General features: G+C 36.2%; 1 protein-coding gene across 1 annotated transcript in view; it reads left to right on the forward strand.

Moving 5' to 3' along the window:
• Positions 1-2,283: 2,283 nt before the first annotated feature.
• Positions 2,284-22,355, forward strand: part of LOC104076733 (regulator of G-protein signaling 12-like) — a 48,443-nt gene continuing 28,371 nt past the window's right edge. Inside the window, exons 1-2 of the mRNA XM_009577702.1 lie at positions 2,284-4,140; positions 19,742-19,861. Coding sequence (XP_009575997.1) covers positions 2,284-4,140; positions 19,742-19,861 — 1,977 coding nt within the window. The remainder of the gene's footprint in view (positions 4,141-19,741; positions 19,862-22,355) is intronic.

A 22,355-nucleotide genomic window follows, 5' to 3' on the forward strand; every position in this document is an offset into this window, starting at 1 on the left:
GGTTCACAAGTTTAGCCTCATCAGGAGGAGGTCAATCTATGTTTAAGGCATGAGACTGGATGCAAGTTGACAGAGGTCTTTTACAGCAATGTGTGAGTTTGGTTAAATATTTGCAAAGCATTTCTTATGTTATGATTTCCATTCAAAGGTTAAGTGTGAAGTTTCATTACTTCTTAAAGCTAAGTTATTTTCTTAAATTATAGGGGAACTGTTGTTATTGAAGCTAGATAATTGCTGTATTAAAACAATTTGCAAAAAACATACTACATTGAATAGTCACAGCTGCATCATGGAGACATAAAAACCTGATGTCCCTTTTTTCAAAAAAATACAAACTAAAACCCAAAAGTAAAGCCGAGTGAATGTCTTCTGTAGTATCTTGAAGGCTGTCCTATTTAGGATTTGGAAGGGTCCTAAGGGAATTACATCCTGTAGTTGAGTATTTAGCAAAATATTCAAGAACAACAGTGGTTTTTTAAATTTGGTAATCAGACAGCTCATATGTAGGTAAGCAGTTGAGACTTTGATCCTAAATTGTATTTTAGGGTTTTGGGTTTTTTTTGGTGGAACTTTTGAAGTCATGGCCCTTCTGTTTCTTCTTTCCCAGGCAGAAATTCTGTGAAAGTAGTATGCTGTGGATTGCATCACATTTTGAGCGTGGGGTTTTTTTGTTATTTCTGTAGCTGAGAGCAATGTCAGAAGGATTTCTTGGTAATTTTTCTTCCATGCAAGTAGTGGTTGGAGACCACTAATTTAACACTTCAGATACGATAAACAAATGTGTGTGTGTGTGTGTATATTTTTTTAATGTGTATCTATTTATCTAAAATGTTGTTTGCATATTGCCCACATATACAAGATATGTGCTTTCAAGTACCTTATACACTTTAAGTATGTTACGATGTGACTGAGTTCTGAATAAGCCTGTGGTCCAGCTCAGAGAAGTAATTATTGTCAGATTAGTTCTCACTTGCTCAGACTGAGTTTATTGCAATTTTACGTAGCTGTAGTCCTCCAGTTATTTCAGTCAGTCATCCTCTAGATATATGGAAGTAAGAGTTCATATTGTGCAACAAGGGGATAGTTTCAAAAGTTGAACAAATTGTCATTTCTATTCTTTGTGTTAAAACATTTTTCTGCGTTTCCTCCTTAGTGGAGGAAACCTTTCTAAAACAATGGAATTTACCTGAGTATAATTAGACCAAGACATCCAGACTTCAGTGTCAACACCAAAATGTACTGAAATATACTATTTCTTGCTATTCATACAAAGCTGCTCTATTTTAATTCTAAAGGCATGACTAGATTAATACTGGCAGCATGTGGAGTTCCTTCTTTTTTTTTCTTTTTTTTGGAAGTTTTTATCTAAACTAAAACACGTGGATGTTGGAAATGACTGACTGAAATGTATTTTTTTTATAGTGTTTGCTTTCTGAAAAGTTATTTTTGAGTAGATTAATTGATTGGTGTAACAGAGTAAATCTGATTTTGGATCCTTTTGGTCTAATACATGACTGAATGTCCATTTGTTGTTGCATATGCAGCTGAAATGTATGTGTGAAAATTGAAGTTTGAGATACTTATTTTAAGCTGCTTTTACAGTCAGTCAGTGGAGAGATACAGGCAACTCTAGGGGTAATTTATCTAACCTGTTTTACACGGATACATTTAGTACCTGTTTCTCTACATTGAGTATAAAGGGGGGTGCACTATAGCTGAGTAGGTATACTTGAGCTCTAATTTTTTTGTTGCTGGGAAGGGATAGATGAGCTTCATCCAGGATTTTCACTGTGCTGTAAAATGTGGTGGTATTGCAATGGTGCAGTAAGCCAGAAGTTAACTGAGTAGCAGGTAATGTGGTGGAGTTGGGGAAGATGTAACATGCTGTAGTATAAAAACACTGGCTGTACATCAGAAGACTTAGATTCTGTTCTTAGCTTTGCTGTTCAGTTACTTTGCCATTTTGGACAGCCACTTTATTTGCATTGGCTACTGGTTTCTCATCAGTAAAATTAAGACACTGGTACCTGTTCTTTTCAAATTGTTTTGAGTGTTGTGTTAGTTCTCTATCAATAGTTTTTGGTAGAGTTCACTAGCAATATTTCTGAACAGTAAAGGGAATACTGGTACTAAAATCCTGAAATATGATTGAGAATTAAAATGTCTTTTTTTTTTTTTTCTTTCTTTCTTTAGAGCTTCATCAGATGAAGGAGCGATACTGTGAAACATGACAAAAAACTGGAGTAATTAAAAGTTTTTCCTATTTTAGGAAAAAACCTCAAAATGTATAGACCAGGGGAAACAGTCAAACGTCGACTCAACATGCACGCTCCTCCTCGGATAAGAAGCGTGGAGGTTGCTAGGGGAAGAGCAGGTTATGGGTTTACCCTTTCTGGACAAGCTCCTTGTGTTCTTAGTTGTGTTATGAAAGGAAGCCCTGCAGATTATGTTGGACTTAAAGCAGGAGATCAGATATTTGCAGTTAATGAAATCAATGTGAAAAAAGCCTCTCATGAAGATGTAGTGAAACTTATAGGAAAATGTTCTGGAGTCCTGCACATGGTCATTGCTGAAGGGATTAGTCATATAGATTCATGTTCAAGTGATGAAGAAGTTGGTTTTTATGATGGAAAGGGGTGGCTGAAACCCAAACCTGACTCTAAAGCTCTGGGTATAAACCGAGCAGAGAAAGTTGTTGAAGAAATGCAGTCTGGTGGCATTTTCAACATGATCTTTGAGAATCCTACTCTTTGTGCTGGTTGCTTAGATAATTCCACACCAAAACAAAGATCTTTTTCGGATTCTGCTGCTATTAAATGTGAAACTGGAAATGAAAGTGCAAGCAATCCAAACCTACTGTCAAAGGAAGAAATATCCAAAGTCCTGAATGATGATTCGGTTTTTAGAATTGGACTGGAGAGTGCAGAAGACTTTGCATTAGATGCAAGCATTTTAAATGTTGCCATGATTGTAGGTTACCTAGGCTCCATTGAACTGCCTTCAACAACCTCAAATTTGGAAAATGAGAGTTTGCAGGCTATTCGTGGATGCATGAGACGTCTGCGGGCAGAACAAAAAATCCATTCACTAGTGATGATGAAGATAATGCATGACTGTATTCAGCTCTGCAGTGACAAATCAGGTGTAGTGGCAGAATATCCTGCAGAGAAACTGGCATTCAGTGCTGTTTGCCCGGATGATAGAAGATTCTTTGGACTAGTTACAATGCAGACAAATGATGATGCAAGCTTGGCTCAGGAAGATGAAGGGGTTCTGAGGACATCTTGCCATGTTTTTATGGTGGATCCTGAATTATTTCATCATAAAATTCACCAGGGCATAGCAAGACGTTTTGGACTGGAATGTACAGCAGATCCGGATACAAATGGCTGTCTAGAGTTTCCAACATCATCTCTACCTGTTCTTCAGTTTATTTCTGTCCTGTATAGGGATATGGGGGAATTGATTGAGGGAATGCGTGCGAGGGCTTTTCTTGATGGTGATGCAGATGCTCATCAGAATAATAGTACAAGCAGTAACAGTGATAGTGGAATTGGAAATTTTAACCAAGAAGAAAAGAATAATAGAGTTCTGGTGGTTGATTTAGGGAGCAATCCGAGTAAACACATTCCTAACAGCATATGGGAAAATCCAGTAGGAAGGGGGCAAAATCAGCCTGCTTCCCATTGGAATGGCTTCTGCCATGAACAGGAAGGAAACATTCCTTTAGAAGTAATGCAGAATGATAAGTCCCAAAATGTAAGCAAACACTTAAGTCCTTCTGCTCGTATTGAAGTTCCACTGGTTTCCTCTCGAAATTCAGTACCCCCATCAAAGAAAAACGCTGCAGGCATAGGCAATCAAAGATGGTTGCCTGTGCATGTTTTGCAAGAATGGCAGCATGGAAATGCTAGTGACCAGGAATCGTACACTGATTCTACGGACGGCTGGTCAAGTGTTAACTGTGGAACTCTTCCCCCACCAATGAATAAGATTCCAGCAGACAGATACAGAGTCGATGGCAGCTTTGGTCAGCCGCAGTTAAAATCTCATAAAAATGAATGGTCTAAGAAGATGCTTTGCATGCAGAACAAATTTGGCCCTCCGCACAGTATTAAGAAGTCTAAAGAAGATAAAAAGGTAAGATTATGTTGATACTGGTTCCTAAAAAAAAAACAAACCCCAAACCCAACAGCTTATGGTATTATTACACCATATTTGCATATTCAAGTTTAAACACGTATTATATCATTTACAAAATTTCAGATGAAGAAAATAATACGGTTCTTTCTCCTTTGCAGAGGCTTTGCATATTCCTGTTTAATTGAGTGCAGCTCTGGAATTGTACTTTTGCTGGAAGTGTTGTCTGTTAGAGCTTTCTCACATTTCTTCTGGTCTCTTCATTGTTTCCAAATGTTGCAGTGGCATTGCAATAAAAGAAGACATGACATTCTAGCAACTTCAGTTCCTTCTGACCTCCAGCAGCAAAAGAATGGAAACAGTCTGGATCTTCAGTCTGGTTCCTTTTTTATAGGAGGCTGGCTTGCAAATGTTATTATTTTAGTGACAGCGATTTTTATAGAGATGTAGTCTAATCATTAGTCAAAAACTTTTGTTACACACTTCTAACTTTAACTGAATAAAACAATTTTATTATAAATATTCACTCCAGCAAACCTCTCAATACAAGTAGTGTTAAACCTACATCAAAGGATAGTCATTAGTGCTGATTATAGTGTGCACTGTTAGGTCACAAATCTAACATTCTGCTAGTAAGCTGTAATTCAGATTTTATTCCAAATTACTGCTTCATCTACTTGTTTTGTCTACTATTAGGCTTCTATAAACCAAAGCGAGAAGATGAAAAAAAAAAGTGTGGGAGGGGTATCCAACATAAATACATACCGTTCCCTTTGTCACATACAGGTTTTGCTGTTGAGGGAACTAATCTCATGGGAGTCTGTTGTTGATAACTGGGATTCTAGTAAAGTGGAGGTCATTGGTCTTACACTAAAAGAGTTAGTAGCAGAGTTGTATCTAAAACATTTGCTGACTTCAGGAAAAGACAGAACCTTATACTCCAAATTAGATTTCAAGAAGCATTATCCTTCCATGAGGAAGTATTGCCTATATGATTGATTCAAGTGTCCATCATGCTATCCAAATCTATTTTTGAAAAAATGTTTTTTTTCACCTGATTAAAAATATCCAACTGCTGCTCAAGTGGATGACAGTAGAGATTCATTAGTTTTTTCACACTGTTATAAACAAAATCTTTGCATTGGTGTGACACTTAGGCATAGACTTTTTCGGGATTAGAATGCAGAACTTCAGAACATTTTGGTTTTGGCGTGGGAAGAGAAATTATTTTTTATTGCTTTTCTTGCACTGTGAAGCCAACAACTTTCACATACGTTCTTTTGTACGCTTTTTGTGCTGAAAATAAAAAAATAAACTAGTATATGTAATAGTTATACACTAGTGTATTTTTAAGTAACTGCTACAGGCAGCAATGTTTTCCAGACCCACAATAATGTATTAAATTTCAAGTGATCTTAAATACAAGGTGATTCACACTTTTCAAATACCAAACAAATTATCCAAGCAGAAACACTTAATTTGTAAACATTGCTCACCCAACCCGCCTAACAATCAATTCTGTCTGTTACCCTGAAGACTACATGCTTTATGATCTCTTTGCTGATGGAGCAAGGAAGAGGCCTCTTTATATGCAGCAGCTAGTGCAGATGCATTATGGATGTTGGTCCCAAGTGCTCTTTGGGAACAGGACCAGCTGCATGGGATGCTGTTGAAGTTCCTTCAGGGTCTCTGCAACAAGTTTGTGTCTGCAGTGTTGTTCATGATAGTAATATGGCTTAGATTTTTTTTCAGAGATTTAAAACTAAAAAAATTACTTATGAAATGTTTGAAACATTTATTTCACAAAAGTCAAGAATATACTAATGAAAATCTCACAGAATTCTACATATGGGTAAACAGTAATAATATTTCACCTACTGTATCATTCAGATCAGCATATACCAGTATATACATTCCAACACTAGATATCTCAATTAATCTTCCCTTTTAAGTCTAGTTACTAATAAAATAGGCATTCTGTTCTTTGATTAATAACAAATTTGTTTGCAAGACACATTTAAAATGTTCCTACATGGCTTTAGCATTTAGTCTCATTAAGGCTACAGAACCTCTTTTGCATTTTAATTTTGTTTGTCAGTATTATTGAAGGCTATTGAAACTGATGAGAAAAGCTCATGAAAGTCTTGAAATCATTTGCAAGCGTGAGTTGCAAGCACTTAGCATTACTCAGAGTAATTCATAAAGATGAAGTAGTACTATGTTCTCATCTTAAATTTTTAATGAAAGTAGTCAGGGGATGTTGTTATTGATGAACGTACCTCTGTACTTCTTTAGGTACTGCAGAGATAGGGAAAATGTATGTTTTTTGCATATTAGAGCATTAATTCACTTTCGTAAGAGAATGATATTGAGAAATTCAGACTCTCTTTTTGCTTTGTGTGAAGAGAAGAGGTAAGACCGTCTATTCCAAAACATTATTCAGGTGGGTTAGATGCTGTGTTCTAGAAAACCTTACATCCTCAGCTTCCTGTGACCTTTTTAAGTGGTAAGGACTGATTTTACACAGCATGCTTATTCCAGTCATGGAATAAAGTATATGAAGTGGCCACATGGGATTACATTCATATTTTTACAACCTAGTGGCTGAGTCTAATGCTTCATTTGGCAGAGCAGTCCTTAAATTGCTTTTTAATTAGGGTGGGGGTTTTTTGTCTTTTACATTAATACTGAAGGGTAATATATCCTACAAGTGGGAATGTGCAGAAGCCACTAGAGGGAGAAAAGGTTACCAAAGCAAGAGTTTTTTTGTGATGGACTCTGCACATCCATATTACGTACCACCTTCCTTGGAGCTTTCATTATACACTGGGGAAAGGACATGAGGTCCTAGATGCAATTCTGATCTAGCAGAACTGCAGTGCAACTGAACAGTGATGATCACAGCATGTTATACAGGAAAATATGCCACACTGTACAGTGGTAGTGCGGGGTAAGAGGGGCATAAACTCTTTCCTGATTTTACGGCTGCACTGATAAAACATTTGTGCATTGTACAGAGCATAAGAACAGATGTGAGAAAGCTCTAGTGAACATAGCTATTTAAAATTGCACTTTCAGGACTGGACCTGGGAAATGTTTCTTGTGGGTAGGAATAGGTATGGTGTTTCAGACTTCAGGTTACAAGGAAGTAAACGTGTTTTCTGAGCTTTGTTTTCCCTTTAGTGTTGTAGTCCCTTTAATGATGATGTTTGCAGCTCACAAATTAGAATTGTGGTTAATTTTGTAATAATTGGCAAAAACACTTTTGAAATATTAATATTCTTCACACCGCTACGAAGCATTTTAAAGTTCAATATAGGTGTGAATAGTTGAAAAAAATTAAAAACGTCTCATTTGATTAAATGTTACTGGATAGCATGAGGTTTTTTGTTTTGCTTTAAAATGTTGCAAGGAATTTATTCCTAAATTACCGAACTCATTTTCACAATTGCTGTATTTTTTGGTTTTTAATCTTTGGCTTTTAAAATGGTGGTTGTACGTGGGAAGAGGAGAACCAAATCAGGGAAATTTTGATTCTATTCCACCTCCTCTGACTGAGATTTACTGGAAGGTATCTCTGGCCCTATGCACCTCTAAAACGATTTTCTATACCGAACTTCATGTTTCCCGTGTTTCTTAAAAGTTTCAAGATTTCTATTGAAGCATCTTATGAGACTTTTTTTGGGGTCTCCTTGACTAGTGGGAGGCCTGATGGTGTTGCTGAAATTCACTGAAAAGGAAGATCATGGAAGGTGGCTTTGAATCTCAGAATGACTAAGGATGATTTCTGGCAGCGAGAAGCTTCTGAATTGCTGTAAGACCGATACCAGGTAGGGGTGTGTGGTCTAATGAGGTCTATGAGACTAGCAGATGAAGAGACTGGTTATGGTTCCAGTGGGAATGGATTAATTCCTGCTTTTTTTTTGTTGTTCCTTTTGCACTTTACTAGCTTTGCTGTTGCATTGTTATTTCCACCTTCTTCAGCATCCCACCAAGTTCCAGGTGCTTACCTACTCACCCTTTTGCATGATTTTGGGTTACGCAAAAGAAAAGCACCATAAGCAATATGGAAACATCAGGGGATGTTAGGATTGGCAAGGGACTTGAGAAATTGCTGAACAGGGAAGCATTCCTTTCCCTCTAGACTAAATTAATATAATACGTTTTATTTTGTTCAACCCTCACTCTCTGTTTTCGGGCTAGCGCCTGGCCAAAAATATGTCTACCCATTACTGTTTTAAATTAAGTTTTACTGGGAAAATACTCCTTTTTCCACTGGAAAGCTTCATAACAGTCAGTTTAGTCTTTGAGTTTTCTCTCCATGAGGACAGAATCCTAGGCATTGACCTCTCACCATTCTTTTTTTTTAAAAAGAAAGTCTGTTCTAATATTATGGCAGCAAGTATAACGTTTAAGATCACAAGAGGTTTTAAAACCTGAGCTTAATAACTAGTGTTTGGGTACTAGGTTTATTCCAAGTGAATACGACAGATCTATTAAAAAGTAATTAAAAAGCCTTTTAGAATTTTGGGTATTGATTTTTAGAAACCTTTTTCTGCTTCACATTTGTTTTAAGACTTCTATCTTGACCACATTATTGTTTGTGCTCCTTAAGAGTGTGAATTTGTAAACGGATCCTATTTGTAGATCTTAGAGGAAGAAAAAATAGATAATCTCATTGTCTGAGACTTACTGAAAAATAGTATTGCAAATACGTTGTTTTTTTTTAAAAACCAAAAACATATCAACTGCTTTGTAACCTTCATGACTTAAGCTACTGAAAATATTGTAAAAGCGTAGAAGAGAGAAGACAGGTAAGCAATACTGAGGGGTTCACTAATGCATCTTTCCTTGCTAATATATTTTCTGGGTTACTATTATTGTTACTCTGTTTTGATCAGAAGTTTAACTGTAACTACTTCAGAGTTGTCTGACTACTTCCAAAGCAAGTATTACTGAAAAAGATATGCTGTTCAAGTTAAAAATGGAATAGCTTTTTTTGTGAAAATTTGTAATTTGCTTCAAATCCAAGAATTGCAGTTTTTAATGTTGGTAGCTGGATGGTGAACTGAAATGATATTTTAGATGCAAAGACAATGTTGGCAAAGCTGTGTGGTTCCCATATTTATTTTTTGTTGTATAATTACATGTTTTTTTCCCTTTCCTCTACAATTCTGTTTGCTCACTAGCTTAAATTGTTCCACCCCAGCTGTTTATAAGGCAGAATTAATGGCAGCTGGATTGCTATTCTTATGCAGTACAATTTAATGTTAACCTTCAGAATTACAGGCTTTGATCTGATTTGAGATATACGTATATACCTTAAAGTGAACTCAACTGAAATCTCAAACACCAAGCTAGATCTGAGAATGTGCTAATGTGAATTAATCTGCAAAGAGGCATTTGTATGAAACAGGTCCTTTGATACATTTTACTATGAGAAAATGAAAAGCAATTAAATGTTTAGTAATTTCGTGCAGCCTTTTCATATGTATTGTAATCTTCTAAGACAATGATTTAAAAAAATGGTCAGTTCTAGGATCTTTAAAAATGTATAAAAAGCCAAAATAATGCTGGGTGCTTTTCTCTGAAAAAGAAATTAGGTAAAATCTGGACAGTAAATGTCTGTAGAGCAATGTTGACTTTGTAAAATTTTCTCATTTCAAATTTATGTGCTAGAGATTTAGAATTTTTCATTACATCTGAATTTAAATGTTTTCTAGATCAAGTGTAGGTTTGGACTCCAATTAACATCATGACAAGGGGAGATGCAGGCATCTAAGTATTTCTGAGCTAGTTTTGAGTTGCAAAGTTACAGGAGAAGGTAGCATCTTGAGAAACAAAGAGAAAATGAAGAAAATAGTGTGTAGAAAAATAATTAGCACAGAATGAATTGAAATAATGAAAAATGGCTTTATTTTAAGTTTTAAACGTAGAAGCTTTGAGAGAAGAGATTATAAAATTATTGTCTGAGCTTTCAGTTGTACAAAGATAGACCCCTATTCCTTGCAGTTGAGATGATTTAGAGAAGAAAAAGAGCTGTAAAATACCAGTTCTTCACTGGAGAAGAAATAGATCAATATGGAATAAAGGTCTTTAATTAACAAAAATAAATATGGAATTGCTAAAACTTACCTGAAGTGTCTAAACAGAAACATGGAAAAATGAAGCCTCAAGAGAAAGACTTGAAAATTAATCCCATCAATAAAATGGCCAGTAAGACATCAATAAGCTTGCAAAGATAGTACCAGAGAAGGATATTCTGCATCATCAAACCATATTCTAGCTCTTTCAGGCAATCATGTATTATCATGCTCTCCATACACCTAGCAGCTGTACCTTTAAAAAAAATGCGCTTGCACCCTGCCTTCCTTTCCACCCTGCCTTCTACAGGAACAATATTCCATCACTATTACGATGTTAGAAGCTTTTTTTTGTTTTCCAGTCTGAAATCTAGTCATGGCCACCTTATACCCATTTCTTCTGCTGCTAGTGTCTCATTTAGTGAAAGTGACTCTTTTTTCAGTGTTTCCTTTTTGTTTATGCATAGAAATCATATTCTGTATTGGCTTTCATTTTGTTTGATGTAAAGCGCTTGGTCTTTTAGTCATCTGGGAAGTAAAGTTTTCGTTCTCCAGATAACTTCAGTAGCCCTTTTCTGAAACTATTCTAGTTTAAATTCTTTCTTGGAGCTGAGTGACCAAAATTTTATGCTGATTTCCTGGTCAAGCTTTTGTGTAATTGTAGCGTACATTTTCCTGTCTCTATTGTTAATACTTAATAAAATACCTCTTCATATATTATTTACTTTTTTTCATAGCACATAGCATTGATGGTTAATACTTATTTTGTAACTGATCAGTAAAAACATCCATATGTATCAGATGAGATATCCAATATTGAGGTCAATATCCTATTTTGGACACTGGCCAGGAACAGCTGCTTAGAAAAACCATGGAAGAGCAGTGAAAAATATATCCTCCTAATTTTCAGCAGCACATGGTTTAGAGACTTTCCTCTGGTAGAGACACCATCCACATCATTGTGCGTATAACCTTTGTGAACCTTTGTTCTTGAATTTGTTGTTTCTTAAACTCAGTTGTACTTTTGGCAACTTACATATTCTGCAGTTTAATAGTGTGGAAAGAAAACAGTACGTAATTGTACTTTCCGTATAGTTTTATTTCATACCTGCTATATTTGTCATGAGAAATACTGAACAATCTTACTCTCTATTTTCTCTTAGTCATTTTATTTTGTTTTAAACCTCAACCACCAATCACTTACTTTCCAAGCAGAAGTCAGCTTAGTCTCCTCCCATCCAAAAGTTTTTTCATAATTGTAATCTTCCTCCCTTAGTTGTACTATATTACTTTCGAGATGGGTTGACCAGAACTATAAGCAGTTTTTAAAATGTGTGGGCAGGCAATGTATTCATAAAGCTTATTTCTTGATTTCTTTTGCTTTTTCTGATTATTCTTCATTTGGCTTTTTGATTGTTACTGATTATTGGACCATACTGACTTAATGTTCCCAGCTAATGCGTGCCTAATGTTCAAGATGATATGGAACCAATTGTTACGTGTGTACTTGTAATTTTCTCCATGTTTCCCCCTAGTGTACTCAGGTCTTTCTGTTCCTCTGCAATTTCCAACTAACAGGCTTCCAACTCATACAAGATAATATTATCTTGTTATACTGAGAAAATTATCTTACTATTCCATCTACATTAATGCCATCAACATGTGTGGTTTTTTGTTTGAAAAGGGATTAGGATAGTACTGAAATGTAGGTGGTCAGTGTTTTGTACCTAGTATCCTTAGTACAGGAGACAAGCAATAAATTTCATTTACTTGGATGTCCAATGTGACAGGACGGCCTCTTTTCTATGTCTTCTCAGAGTGCATAGAGATCTTACATGAAATTTTACGTCAGTCTTGATTATATTACGGGCCTAACTGCTACTAAAAATGCTACTGTAATGGTTAGAAGGCAGTGAAATGTGTCGTTATCGTCTGATTAGTAAAGAAGTATTCTTAAAAGTGATCAAATCCATTGACCAGTAATGGTGAATAATACCATTTGAATCCTTTGTCATACTGGTGCCAAAAAAAAAAAAAATCATTACAGGAATTGCAGTGTAATTAAAGCCTGCGGAAAAGCTGTCTGTAAAGTTTGAATGATGCTAGGCCTTTTTTAATTAACCCTTCCCCACCTAATCCAATTCCGTGAGGTGATGTCAATCCATGATGAAGGCAGCAGCGCAGGGCAGCCTGGTGGGTGTTAGTTCATTCTGGTTTTGTTCCACAGCATACGGAGCCCTTCCTGTCAGTATGCCTACCTGTACCCCAGGACTTAGTGCTTCTGTTCCTGTTATGGTTCAGGGGACTGGACCACAGCAAGCTCTTTTCCCATTTGCCTCCCAGATTCTTTTCTCTCTTTAAGGGTATGAGAGGCCCTAACCCAACACACCCCATATTTCAATCCGTCCCCTTCTCAGGCCCCATAGACCCTCACTGTACAAGTCCTGCAAGTTTGCACTGTCATATTTTGGGTGGAGGAGCATGTGATGCTGGCTGATAGGATGAGGGGTAAAGGGAGGTGATGGCCTACAGTCTTGCCTGTTCTGCATTGCTGTAGTGGGGCGGTCACTCGGCTAACGGGAGCCATCATCAGGAGAATGGGCGCTTAGGGGTGGTAGTGGACAATAGAGGAAGATTGAGCCAAATGGTCCAGAGCAGGATTTGAGCCTAATATTGATGACAGAATAATATTTGTATCAACTACTTTGTTCTATGATCCTTGCAGTATTTTTTTAGGTTTTGTGCACTGACTATATTGGCATTACTGTGGCATCCCTGTTTCCCATCCCTTTTCAGAAGGATCTAAATTAGGAACTTTCTTTCTGAAGTCTTAAACCTGCATTTTTTGTAAAGATGAACTGACACTCCAGACTGACCCTTCTGCTGTTTAACATCTGAGAGTAAATTTGGCATGTTTTGAATATCCACAGAAGTTTCAAATTATATAATCTGTGTATCTGTGTTCTGAACTATTATGCACTTTACCATACAAAGTCATAGAGTCAAACCTAAAGCCAGTGAGAGTTTTTAAAAGCTTCAATAACTGGAAATAGGAGTAGGACAAATTAAAGTTTGATGATTTTATAGTTAATATGATTAAACTCTGTGACATATAGAACATAGTAAATTCTGTATTAGTTGAGCTCCTTAAATTGAGGCCTTTTAAATGGTGCTGTTCCTTTTTCTTTTTGCAATAAAATCTGTGAATATAAGCACCCTCTTTTTGTTACGTCCCTTTTAGAGGCAATTAATCAGAAATCAGTACTCAAATTGACACTTGTTGTACAGACACTCATAGACAGAGTTTTTGTTCAAAGAATCTAATTTATTGGAGCTTTTAGTATAGGGAGATGCTTACCTGGGGAATTGACTCTCTGGAGCAGGATGGCCAGTTGTATCTGGGTAGTGATGGTTCTTCTTGTTGCAAGCATGATTTAGCTGGATTGTATAAGACTCCCCAAGCTGTTGTTCTGGTGAATTTTTCTAATCCAGCTGGCAAGCGGTCCTATGTGACCATTCTAGCATGTGCGTGGTCCTTTTGTATTATCTTAAATGGTCGGGACAGAGGATAGTATACTTGTTCCACCTGAACAGGACGAGGAAACAATTTCTAACAAAATTACTACATACCAGTAACTCTATTTTTGTTTTAGCGCTCTTATAACTTTGTTCATGACATTCAATTACTTTCTTACGCTTTTTTCCTCAACCATTTAAAATGTTATATCATTCACGTGCCTGTGAATCTTGTGAGATTAGCTTTTGTTGTGAAACAGTTTTGAAAGCATTTGAAAGCATCCTTCTGTAAATGTAGATGATCAGGCTTGTTAGTGTTTTTTTAACTTTTTACATTAGCTCCCCTTCTTATATTTTACCTTTCCCTCTTCCTGCACTTCCACACAGCAGCCAAAATCTCTGTCCCGTAAGATTCAGCCCCTTTAGTTTCCCCTCAAGGTCACAAACTGTAATGTGTTTTCCATGAAAAGATTAAATTTGCTAGATGTTATAAAGCTGGCCTAAGCCTCACAGTTTTTCTTTTTCCTTTTCCCCCCTTTCTGGATTCTTGCTGCCAGCTCCCTGTATTTGTTGTTGTCAAGGATGCTTGAACACCTAGCAAAAATCTGCCACTTCCTTAGCCTCTTGTACTCCAAGAGCTGCCAGTGTCCTCTCCTTGCTACCTCCTTCCTGCTCCTCCAGCTTTAAAACTGTTGTACCAGGGGAGAGGAATCTCATTGTTTTATTAGTTATATCCAGATATTTGGATGAGAGGACAATATATGTTTAACTGTAGAGAGACACAAAGACTGTGTAGTACAAAATGGAAATTTCAGGTTGTTAGGTATGACAGTTTGTTAAAAAGTTATACTACTTGATAAGTGCATTTGCTAGAATATGAAGGAGCATGATACAGCTCATGCCTTAGCTGGGAATTTCTTTAAGCTAATTGAAGATGTTTTCTAAAGGTGTTTGGTTTCTTTGGATTCTGAATAATTGATAAGGTTTCATCAACTTGCTTCTGTGCACTCAAGCTCCAGGTTAGAGTGTCGTATTGACTATCATAGTTTCACATTGCATTTCTTTGGTAGTACCAACTTAAAGAGTTCCTGTGATGCTCAGGCCAGACTTGGCAGTGAGCATTATCAGTTGTGTTGGCATGACTGCCTGAGGATCTGTGTTAGAAACAGGATTATTTCATTTTGTAAACTATAGTTTATTGTTAGTGGAGTTGAGGGTGCAGCCTGCTGCATTTGGGAGCTGGCATCTGTGGTCAGAGGTACATGCAAAGTCCTTAAGCTAGCACAGCTGCTGAAAATAATGTTATATGGAACTACTGCCTAACTTTTTTATGAGTTAAAATTACTTCTAAGAGCCCATCCTTTTTCTTTCTGTCTTTAAAGAACTAGATTTGTTCAAATCACCTTGTGTTGGATCATTTTTGTTCTTTCTGTCCCTCCATTTGCAGTCTAACATGAGTCGTGCTTCTTCACTCCCGCTGTCTTGTTAATACATGAAGTACATTTTCCACTTTCTAATTTGTACTTTTCTTGTACACCTTTCTTGTTGTCAGACGGAAACTGTTCTCACTCGGACACATTCACAAACTGCTGCTCTATCAATCGTCCTCTGGTGATGTTTGTTTTTAATGCTTTTCTTGTCAAGTAGATTAGGAGGTAGGTCATCCACAAGGCCAAATAAGCAGGTTAAAAATTAAATTAAAAAAAAAAAGCATTTGAAGGGAGAGGAAGACTATAGTTTTATCAGTGATTAATGGTTATTTCAGGGGAACGTATTTGCACTTGGCATTTCCTGTTAGCCTAAGGAAAAGGAGTGACCTAGTCATATATTAAAAAAAGATTATGCAGACCCATTCATTGTCCTGCTTTTTCTCTTATGATTGTACATTTAACTGGTATTTCAGTCCATGCTAATTCATACTTCTTACTTTGTTATAAGAATAGAAAAAGGAATGGATTTTTTAGAGCATCAGTGTGTTAATGCCTTTAATCCTTTGTTGTTTTTCCTTTCCATCTGCCAAATCATAACGGGATAAAGGCTTTTAGAGATACATTCTTTCGTGCTTTCACCACAATAGATAGCGTTAACAGGGTTGAAAGTATCTGTATTGCAAAATGCAGAGGACGTAGTGCTGTAGCACATGCTTTTCACTAACCAACTTGTTTTCACAAATTTCTGTGCTTTTCTGTTTCTGGATTCCTAAAATGAAGACACTTAGTGAAGTATCAGATGGACTTCAGTTTCTAATACTGTTTTGTGATAGATTTCTTAGATTTTCTTGAATATCTAGATATTTTTAGAGTTTCTTTTATAGATTCAGCAACACAGTGTTTCCAGAAGAGAACCTTTAAGATACGATAGTAAATAGCTCTAGGGCTTATAGGCAATCTGTATTTAAAAAACCCCACAGCCCAATGTTCATGTAGCAAATTTCAGTGTTTTAGTTTGGCAGCTAATAGTGAATGAAATAGCATTTTGTTGGTCATGTAGTGTACTGTTTGGAAATTTTTTTAGGTTCATTTAATGTTTTTTAATATCTGTTTAATAGTGTAATAAAGGCTTTTAGAAGTATAATAATTTCTTTATGGCTAACAGACTGCAAAATTTACATTAATATCAGTCATTGCACTAGCAGTCTGTCTTTGCTCAAATACTGTGGATTTCTTTAGCCATGCTGATTAGTACATTCTAGTTGCAATGGCTGTTCTCTCTTCCAGTCATGGATGCTTTTATTTCCAGCTCATCAGAGTCCCATGAAAAACATTTGCCAAAATGTTGGTATTTGCTTAAGCTACGTGATTCTTTCCTTACTTGTGTGTGTGTGTGTATGCAAGGCAATTTTTAGAATTGATCTGCAGAAGGAGGTCTGCCTTCATACTCTGAATGTCTGGAATAGAGTCAAAAAAAAGATGAAAAGGGAGACTTCTCAGCACCATTACCAGGAAATTAAATACTTCGTGAACTGCAGTCTTTTTTTTAGCAATGTCTTAATTTCCTAGATTATTAATTTGATTCTTCAGAGCAAGGAAGAGATTTTTGTCAGTTGAAAACGTTTTCCTAATTGCAATTGTTACTCAAATGGGTTGGGGAAATGGTTAGCTCAGTGAATTTTTATGTTTTGTAATTGTTTCTTAAGCACTGTTTTATTCTCAGGGTCTTTTTTTTCCTGCTCTTATCTTTACCATTCCATCCAGGGCTCAGTAGTGAGTTTTGTATAAGAATGTCAAAAACCCTAAACAAAAATTTTGATTGGATACTAATTTACTGTTCTCTTTTCTACTACCACACAATTTGCAAGTGTTTTTTGTCCACTCTCCCTCTTTCTCTTTGTTATGTTTCTGACCACAAATAGGTAAGCAGCATTTACTTCTAAAATGGGGCATCTGGAGATCTAGAATCTGGTTCTCAGTGGAATCTAATGAAATTTGTCTTCTGGCAGTTTGTTCCTCTTCCTTCAATTTGTAATACTACTGTTTCAAAAATTTTTTGAGTGTATGTTCTCTAGTTGTATGTGTTAATATCCCAGAATTATATACGGCAATCTCCGCTATTTGAACATATACTGGACAGTTTATATTCTTTTGGGGCTGAATTAGAAAGAAAAGTGAACATGTATTCGTTATTCAAAATAGATATGACTGCTATTGATAGTTTTTTTCCTTTATTTCCTTTCACCAGTTTTCTTTTATGAAACATGAAGTCCTCCGAGGGATGCATCTTGTTTTGAGAAATACATGAAAGACCATTAAGCAGAATCTATACTGTAACTATTTCATTAGTTTCAAAATACCCATTGTACTTGCACTAATGATGTAATTAATTTCACTAGCCTTAGAATTTACTGAGCTGTTTGTAGTCTGATAGTTTTTTCACTAATTCACAGATTAAAAATTTAAAAATTGCAAAACTGGTGTGGTCATACTTGACTAGTGGTGAAACCTAGCAGTTGCACACATATATTCATGCTGCTTTAACAGGAACATACTCATATAGGAGGAGCCATGTCAGTGTTTTGATGTTATGCAGTAATAGTAATGGATACTGCTGAATTTAGTCAGGGGTTAATGTGGAGTTCACTGTTTGACATAGATTACTGCATTAAGTATAAGCTTTTTGTTTAGACAGGAAAGACTGCTGTGACTGTAAGGTATGAGCCAAGTGTGAACCACTTTAATGGTACCTGCCTGCATGAACAGACGATTTTAAGTGGCTCAGAAAGACAGGGACTGTCCTCATTCTAGTGGGTGCTATCTGTGAACATTTACAGAGAGCAACTTTCCTGTCTTCACATTGATTATTTTAGCAAAAGCCATCTTAGCTTGTTTATACTGCACTTTTAAATGCTCTCTTAAAAACCTTAAAAGCTAATCTCCAGTTGCCAGATTTCCAGTTTTCCTTGGCAGAACCTGCCCAATTTTCTTTTCAGCCGATAAAAAAAAACCCCTTAGTAAATTGAAAATTGTGAGGGAAGGAGATTTCATATAAAAATGGATCACTTTTAATACTGAATGAAGAAGCTAGAGTCTCAGCCTGTTGCAGTGATGAACCCTGCTACATATTTTGGATCCAGATTCCTGTGTGCTGTGTTACATCTTGACATTTCTACGAGCTTGTAAACAGAGTCTGTTGTGAATACTGGTGACAGTCAGAGCCCTGTTGCTAGAGAATAGTTTTGACTCTGTGGGAATAAGCAAACAGGCAGACATCTACTGTTGGTACCTGTCTTTTATTGCAGTAAGGAGGCTGTATAATATTCTCGATGCTCTTCTCTACTTTGTATGAGTGGTTGTTAGCATGAGATTATAAGAATGTGAAATTTATGATTGTTCTTTTGATTAATGTGATGTAGATAGACTTTCAAACAAGTGATCAAAGGGACACCAAAATATTTCAGAATTGAGAGCACAGCAATGTGCCCAAAGGAAGAAACAAATACAAATATAAAATTTAATAAATATTACAAAGCTGCCAATAAGCAATTATAAAAGTACTAATAAATATATTTTTAAGCTTAGTGTGATGAAGAAAGATGCTGAAATGAAATAGAAGAAAATTTACTCAATTAAACTCCTTTATTTTCTAAAACGAAAAAGCATCAGAAGACAGGGAGGAATTTTCCCCACATTGAATGTTACAGTGAAAGGAATCCAAAATTTCAGGCACATAATCACAAGTTTTCATAATGTAGTGAGTTTATGTACATCTGCTTAGCACCAGTCACTGACTGTGTGCCTACTCTTAGGTTTAAGCTTACACTTTGCCATTTGGCGTAAACTAGATATGTACATGCTGAATTGTTGTACCTTAACTGATGTCTGGTGACTTTTTAAGGAGAAAGAGTATGATTATGGGGAAAAGAGAAAGCCATTAGATTTAACTATTGCAGCACCAATTCTAGTCATGGAACATCCGAGTGAGGTAGTTTCTTTCCTCAGAACAGAAGTTCCTGCATTTTGTACTGTGTGATTTAAAAAGTTGGACTTCATAGTAGCAAGCATTTAAAAAAAAAAAAAAAAAAGAGTAGTGAAAGTAAGATTTTTGAGTGTGGAGAAAGATTCTAGAGATGATTTGTAGGGTGGTAATTTCCTATAGAAAGAACAAATATTTTGTCATTGTGAATATTTCCCAGCTAAGACAGTAAAGAGTTAGGATTGTCTTGCTTTTAATTAAGCTCTGTCTACTAATACTGACATGTAGCATGTGTACACTTTAGCAACCTAACTGATGACTCATGTTTATACACTAACTTAATGCTGAATATTTATGGTAATTGATTTGAGACTAGAAAAGTCATAACTTTAATATTTTTAATACATGATTTTACAGGGGCATTGCAAGTGACCAACTTCGGTTGAAATTGTGGTCCTATTACAGGTTTGCAAATCCACCTCCTTGGAATTCCGTACCTACTGATGCTTAAAATTCAGATGCTGTCACTATGATCAGCAATGTACTGAAATTAAAGAAGTAAAATAATAATATATATTTTCTGTTTTGTTTAGGGTGCAAAATTTGGACATCCAGTGGGATTAAATCAGGCTCCTCCCCCGCGTTCTTCTGTGCGAAGATCATTTGGAAGATCTAAGCGATTTAGTATTACTCGTTCTCTGGATGACCTTGAGGTAATTAACTTTCACTTTAAACTTAGAAGCAAGTCCTAGAGAGGAACTTACAGTAGTTAATGCTGATCATTAATGAAAGAAAGAAAGTAATATCTATAGTGTAATAAAGTTGCTAATCTTCATATGACTTTTATGTGAGGGGAATACAGATTTCACGTATCACCTGACTTTTTCAGTGTTTCTTTAATAGTTTACATTGATGCCAGCACTGGCCATTCTTTCTGTGGGGAATTTTGACTTTATTTTACCCATCACAGCTGGTCATGTAAAGCAAAACAATACAGTTTTGCTGATCAAAATGTTCATCATATCTTAGAAATCATTGTATCATCATATCGTATAAAAAATCAAATGCTCATATTCTTTTTTTATTCAGCTGATGATCATTGCATTGAGAAAATTTTGGGGGGTTAAATTTGTTGCTGGACCAGGCTCTTTGCATAACTTCCTAAGGAATGTAGCTTATTGAGTATGGAAAAGTTTTAAAAAATACTTAAATAGGTTTTTCCTCCTTATATGTCAGCAGTTGAGAAAACGGAATTCCTAATCAGCTTGGTGTTGGTCATCGGCTATGGTGATTTTGGGTCTTTCTGAGTATAATATAATAACGCTATTTCACATCTGGTATAACATCAGCTGATGCCTGGGCCTCAGTGGCCAAACCTTATTAATTTTGGTGAAAACAAGGAATGAAAAGCCATCTGAATTTAAAAAGCTGCTCCTTCTGCTCTGCTGAGAGCCTCCCTCAACCAGCTGTAGGAATATGGCTTCATTACATCTTCTCTTCTAGTGTGCTTCCTTGGGAAAACCTGACCCATAGTGATGTGAACGTGAATGGGAAGATTTTTCCCTTGCCCCTTTATCATGCTTATCTGGAAGAAGGATTGTGGTTAGAGAGAAACAAAAATATGTGCAGAGATCTTGGCATAGGAACCATGTGATACATATTATACTGCTCTTCAGCATGGGAGGGAATGTGGCACACTGATTCCTCTAAATGGGAAGGAGGTGTTTAAAAAGCGTTTGAGATGGGAGGAGGAAAGAAGGAGATATTCCGAGTTTCCAGCCATGGGAAAATGTAGGAAGAACGGAATTTCACTGACTCTGAACTAAAGGAGAGGGGAGCTCAGTGCACCGGATTTTTAGGGAATAGAATATATGGAAGGAGCTTCTGGCGTGCTTAGGGAATGCAGGTAGGAACTGTAATTACTTATTTCTAAGATGTTTTAAAGGACATTTTTCATGGTGGTCTATTTCTATCTTGTTGTCTGAAGCTTTTAAGTGTCTTGCTTTTTTTTTCTAGCCATGGAAAATACTTTTTCATTTCTTTGCACTCATAACTTTTAATACAGTAAGTGCATAACTTTAACAAACAGAGCAAGATCCTCTGGATAAAGCTGTTTGGGAACCATCTAGCTACATCTTTCTTCATCAGAAAATGGTGATTCTTCTAAATTAAAAAAGCTTGCTACTATATATTACCAGTCTTGACAGAATTTCTGGTCACAGTAAGAGAGAATCCTCTCAGAATATCTAAGAGCCTAGTGCTAGTAATTCACGTGCAATAGGAAGAACATGGTTCACACCATGTTCTTCCAGATTGAAATTTCATAGAGATTTATGTGCACATCTCATATTTTGAGAGAGTGTTTTAAACACCAAGGATATAATTTAATTTCTGTTGTTGGAGCTGTTTTACATTGCATAAATATTCATTAAAATAGAGACTTGGTACTTTCTGTTAATTTCAGAAAGATGTCATAGTTACTGGCCTAAAAAGTCAATTTTTCTCTCATTATGTCTTAGTTGGTATTCGTTAGTGTATATAAATTGAGTAGCACCAACAGGAGGGATTGAGAGGCTCTCCGTGTTACCCAGTGTCCTAATTGTTAAAGCTGTTACTTTGGATGGGGAAACTCACATTCTAGGTCGTGGTATGAACTGGACAAAGAGACAATCTGTATTACAGTCTGTATTGGATGAATGCCCCTACTACATGTAGCTATTTGGGTGTGGACTGCTCTCTGTCAATTGCTTCTTTTCACTTTGAAGTCTCTTTTTTTCCCTCTGCATGCCATAACAGAATGATATCCTAGCCACCAGGAGAAATACTAACCCAGAGAAGAATTTCAAAAACTTCCTAAGTCAAAGTAAAATAGGGTTGAGGTGTTTTGATTTCGGTTCTAACTGTAACGTTGCTGCTGCAGCACTTTTCCCAAGTACTGTTACACTAGGTGTAGTAGAACACAATGTTTTTAGTACATGTTTAGATTATTTCAGGCCATCTATTTAGAGTTGCTGGAAGAGGAAATAACAATACCAGGAAATTCTTAGAGACTCCACCTTTGGAATAATGATCATGAACATATTATATAGGCTATTCAGTTGCTTTTGTGTTCTTTCTAGTTATCTTAGCAGAATGGATAAGGTACTAACCCAAACATGAAGTTTGAAAATGAATATGCTTCTCTGAGCTTGTGAGTTTGATTCCTGC

Source organism: Fulmarus glacialis, unplaced genomic scaffold (assembly GCF_000690835.1).
Source record: "Fulmarus glacialis isolate BGI_N327 unplaced genomic scaffold, ASM69083v1 scaffold43225, whole genome shotgun sequence".
Lineage (NCBI taxonomy): Eukaryota > Metazoa > Chordata > Aves > Procellariiformes > Procellariidae > Fulmarus > Fulmarus glacialis.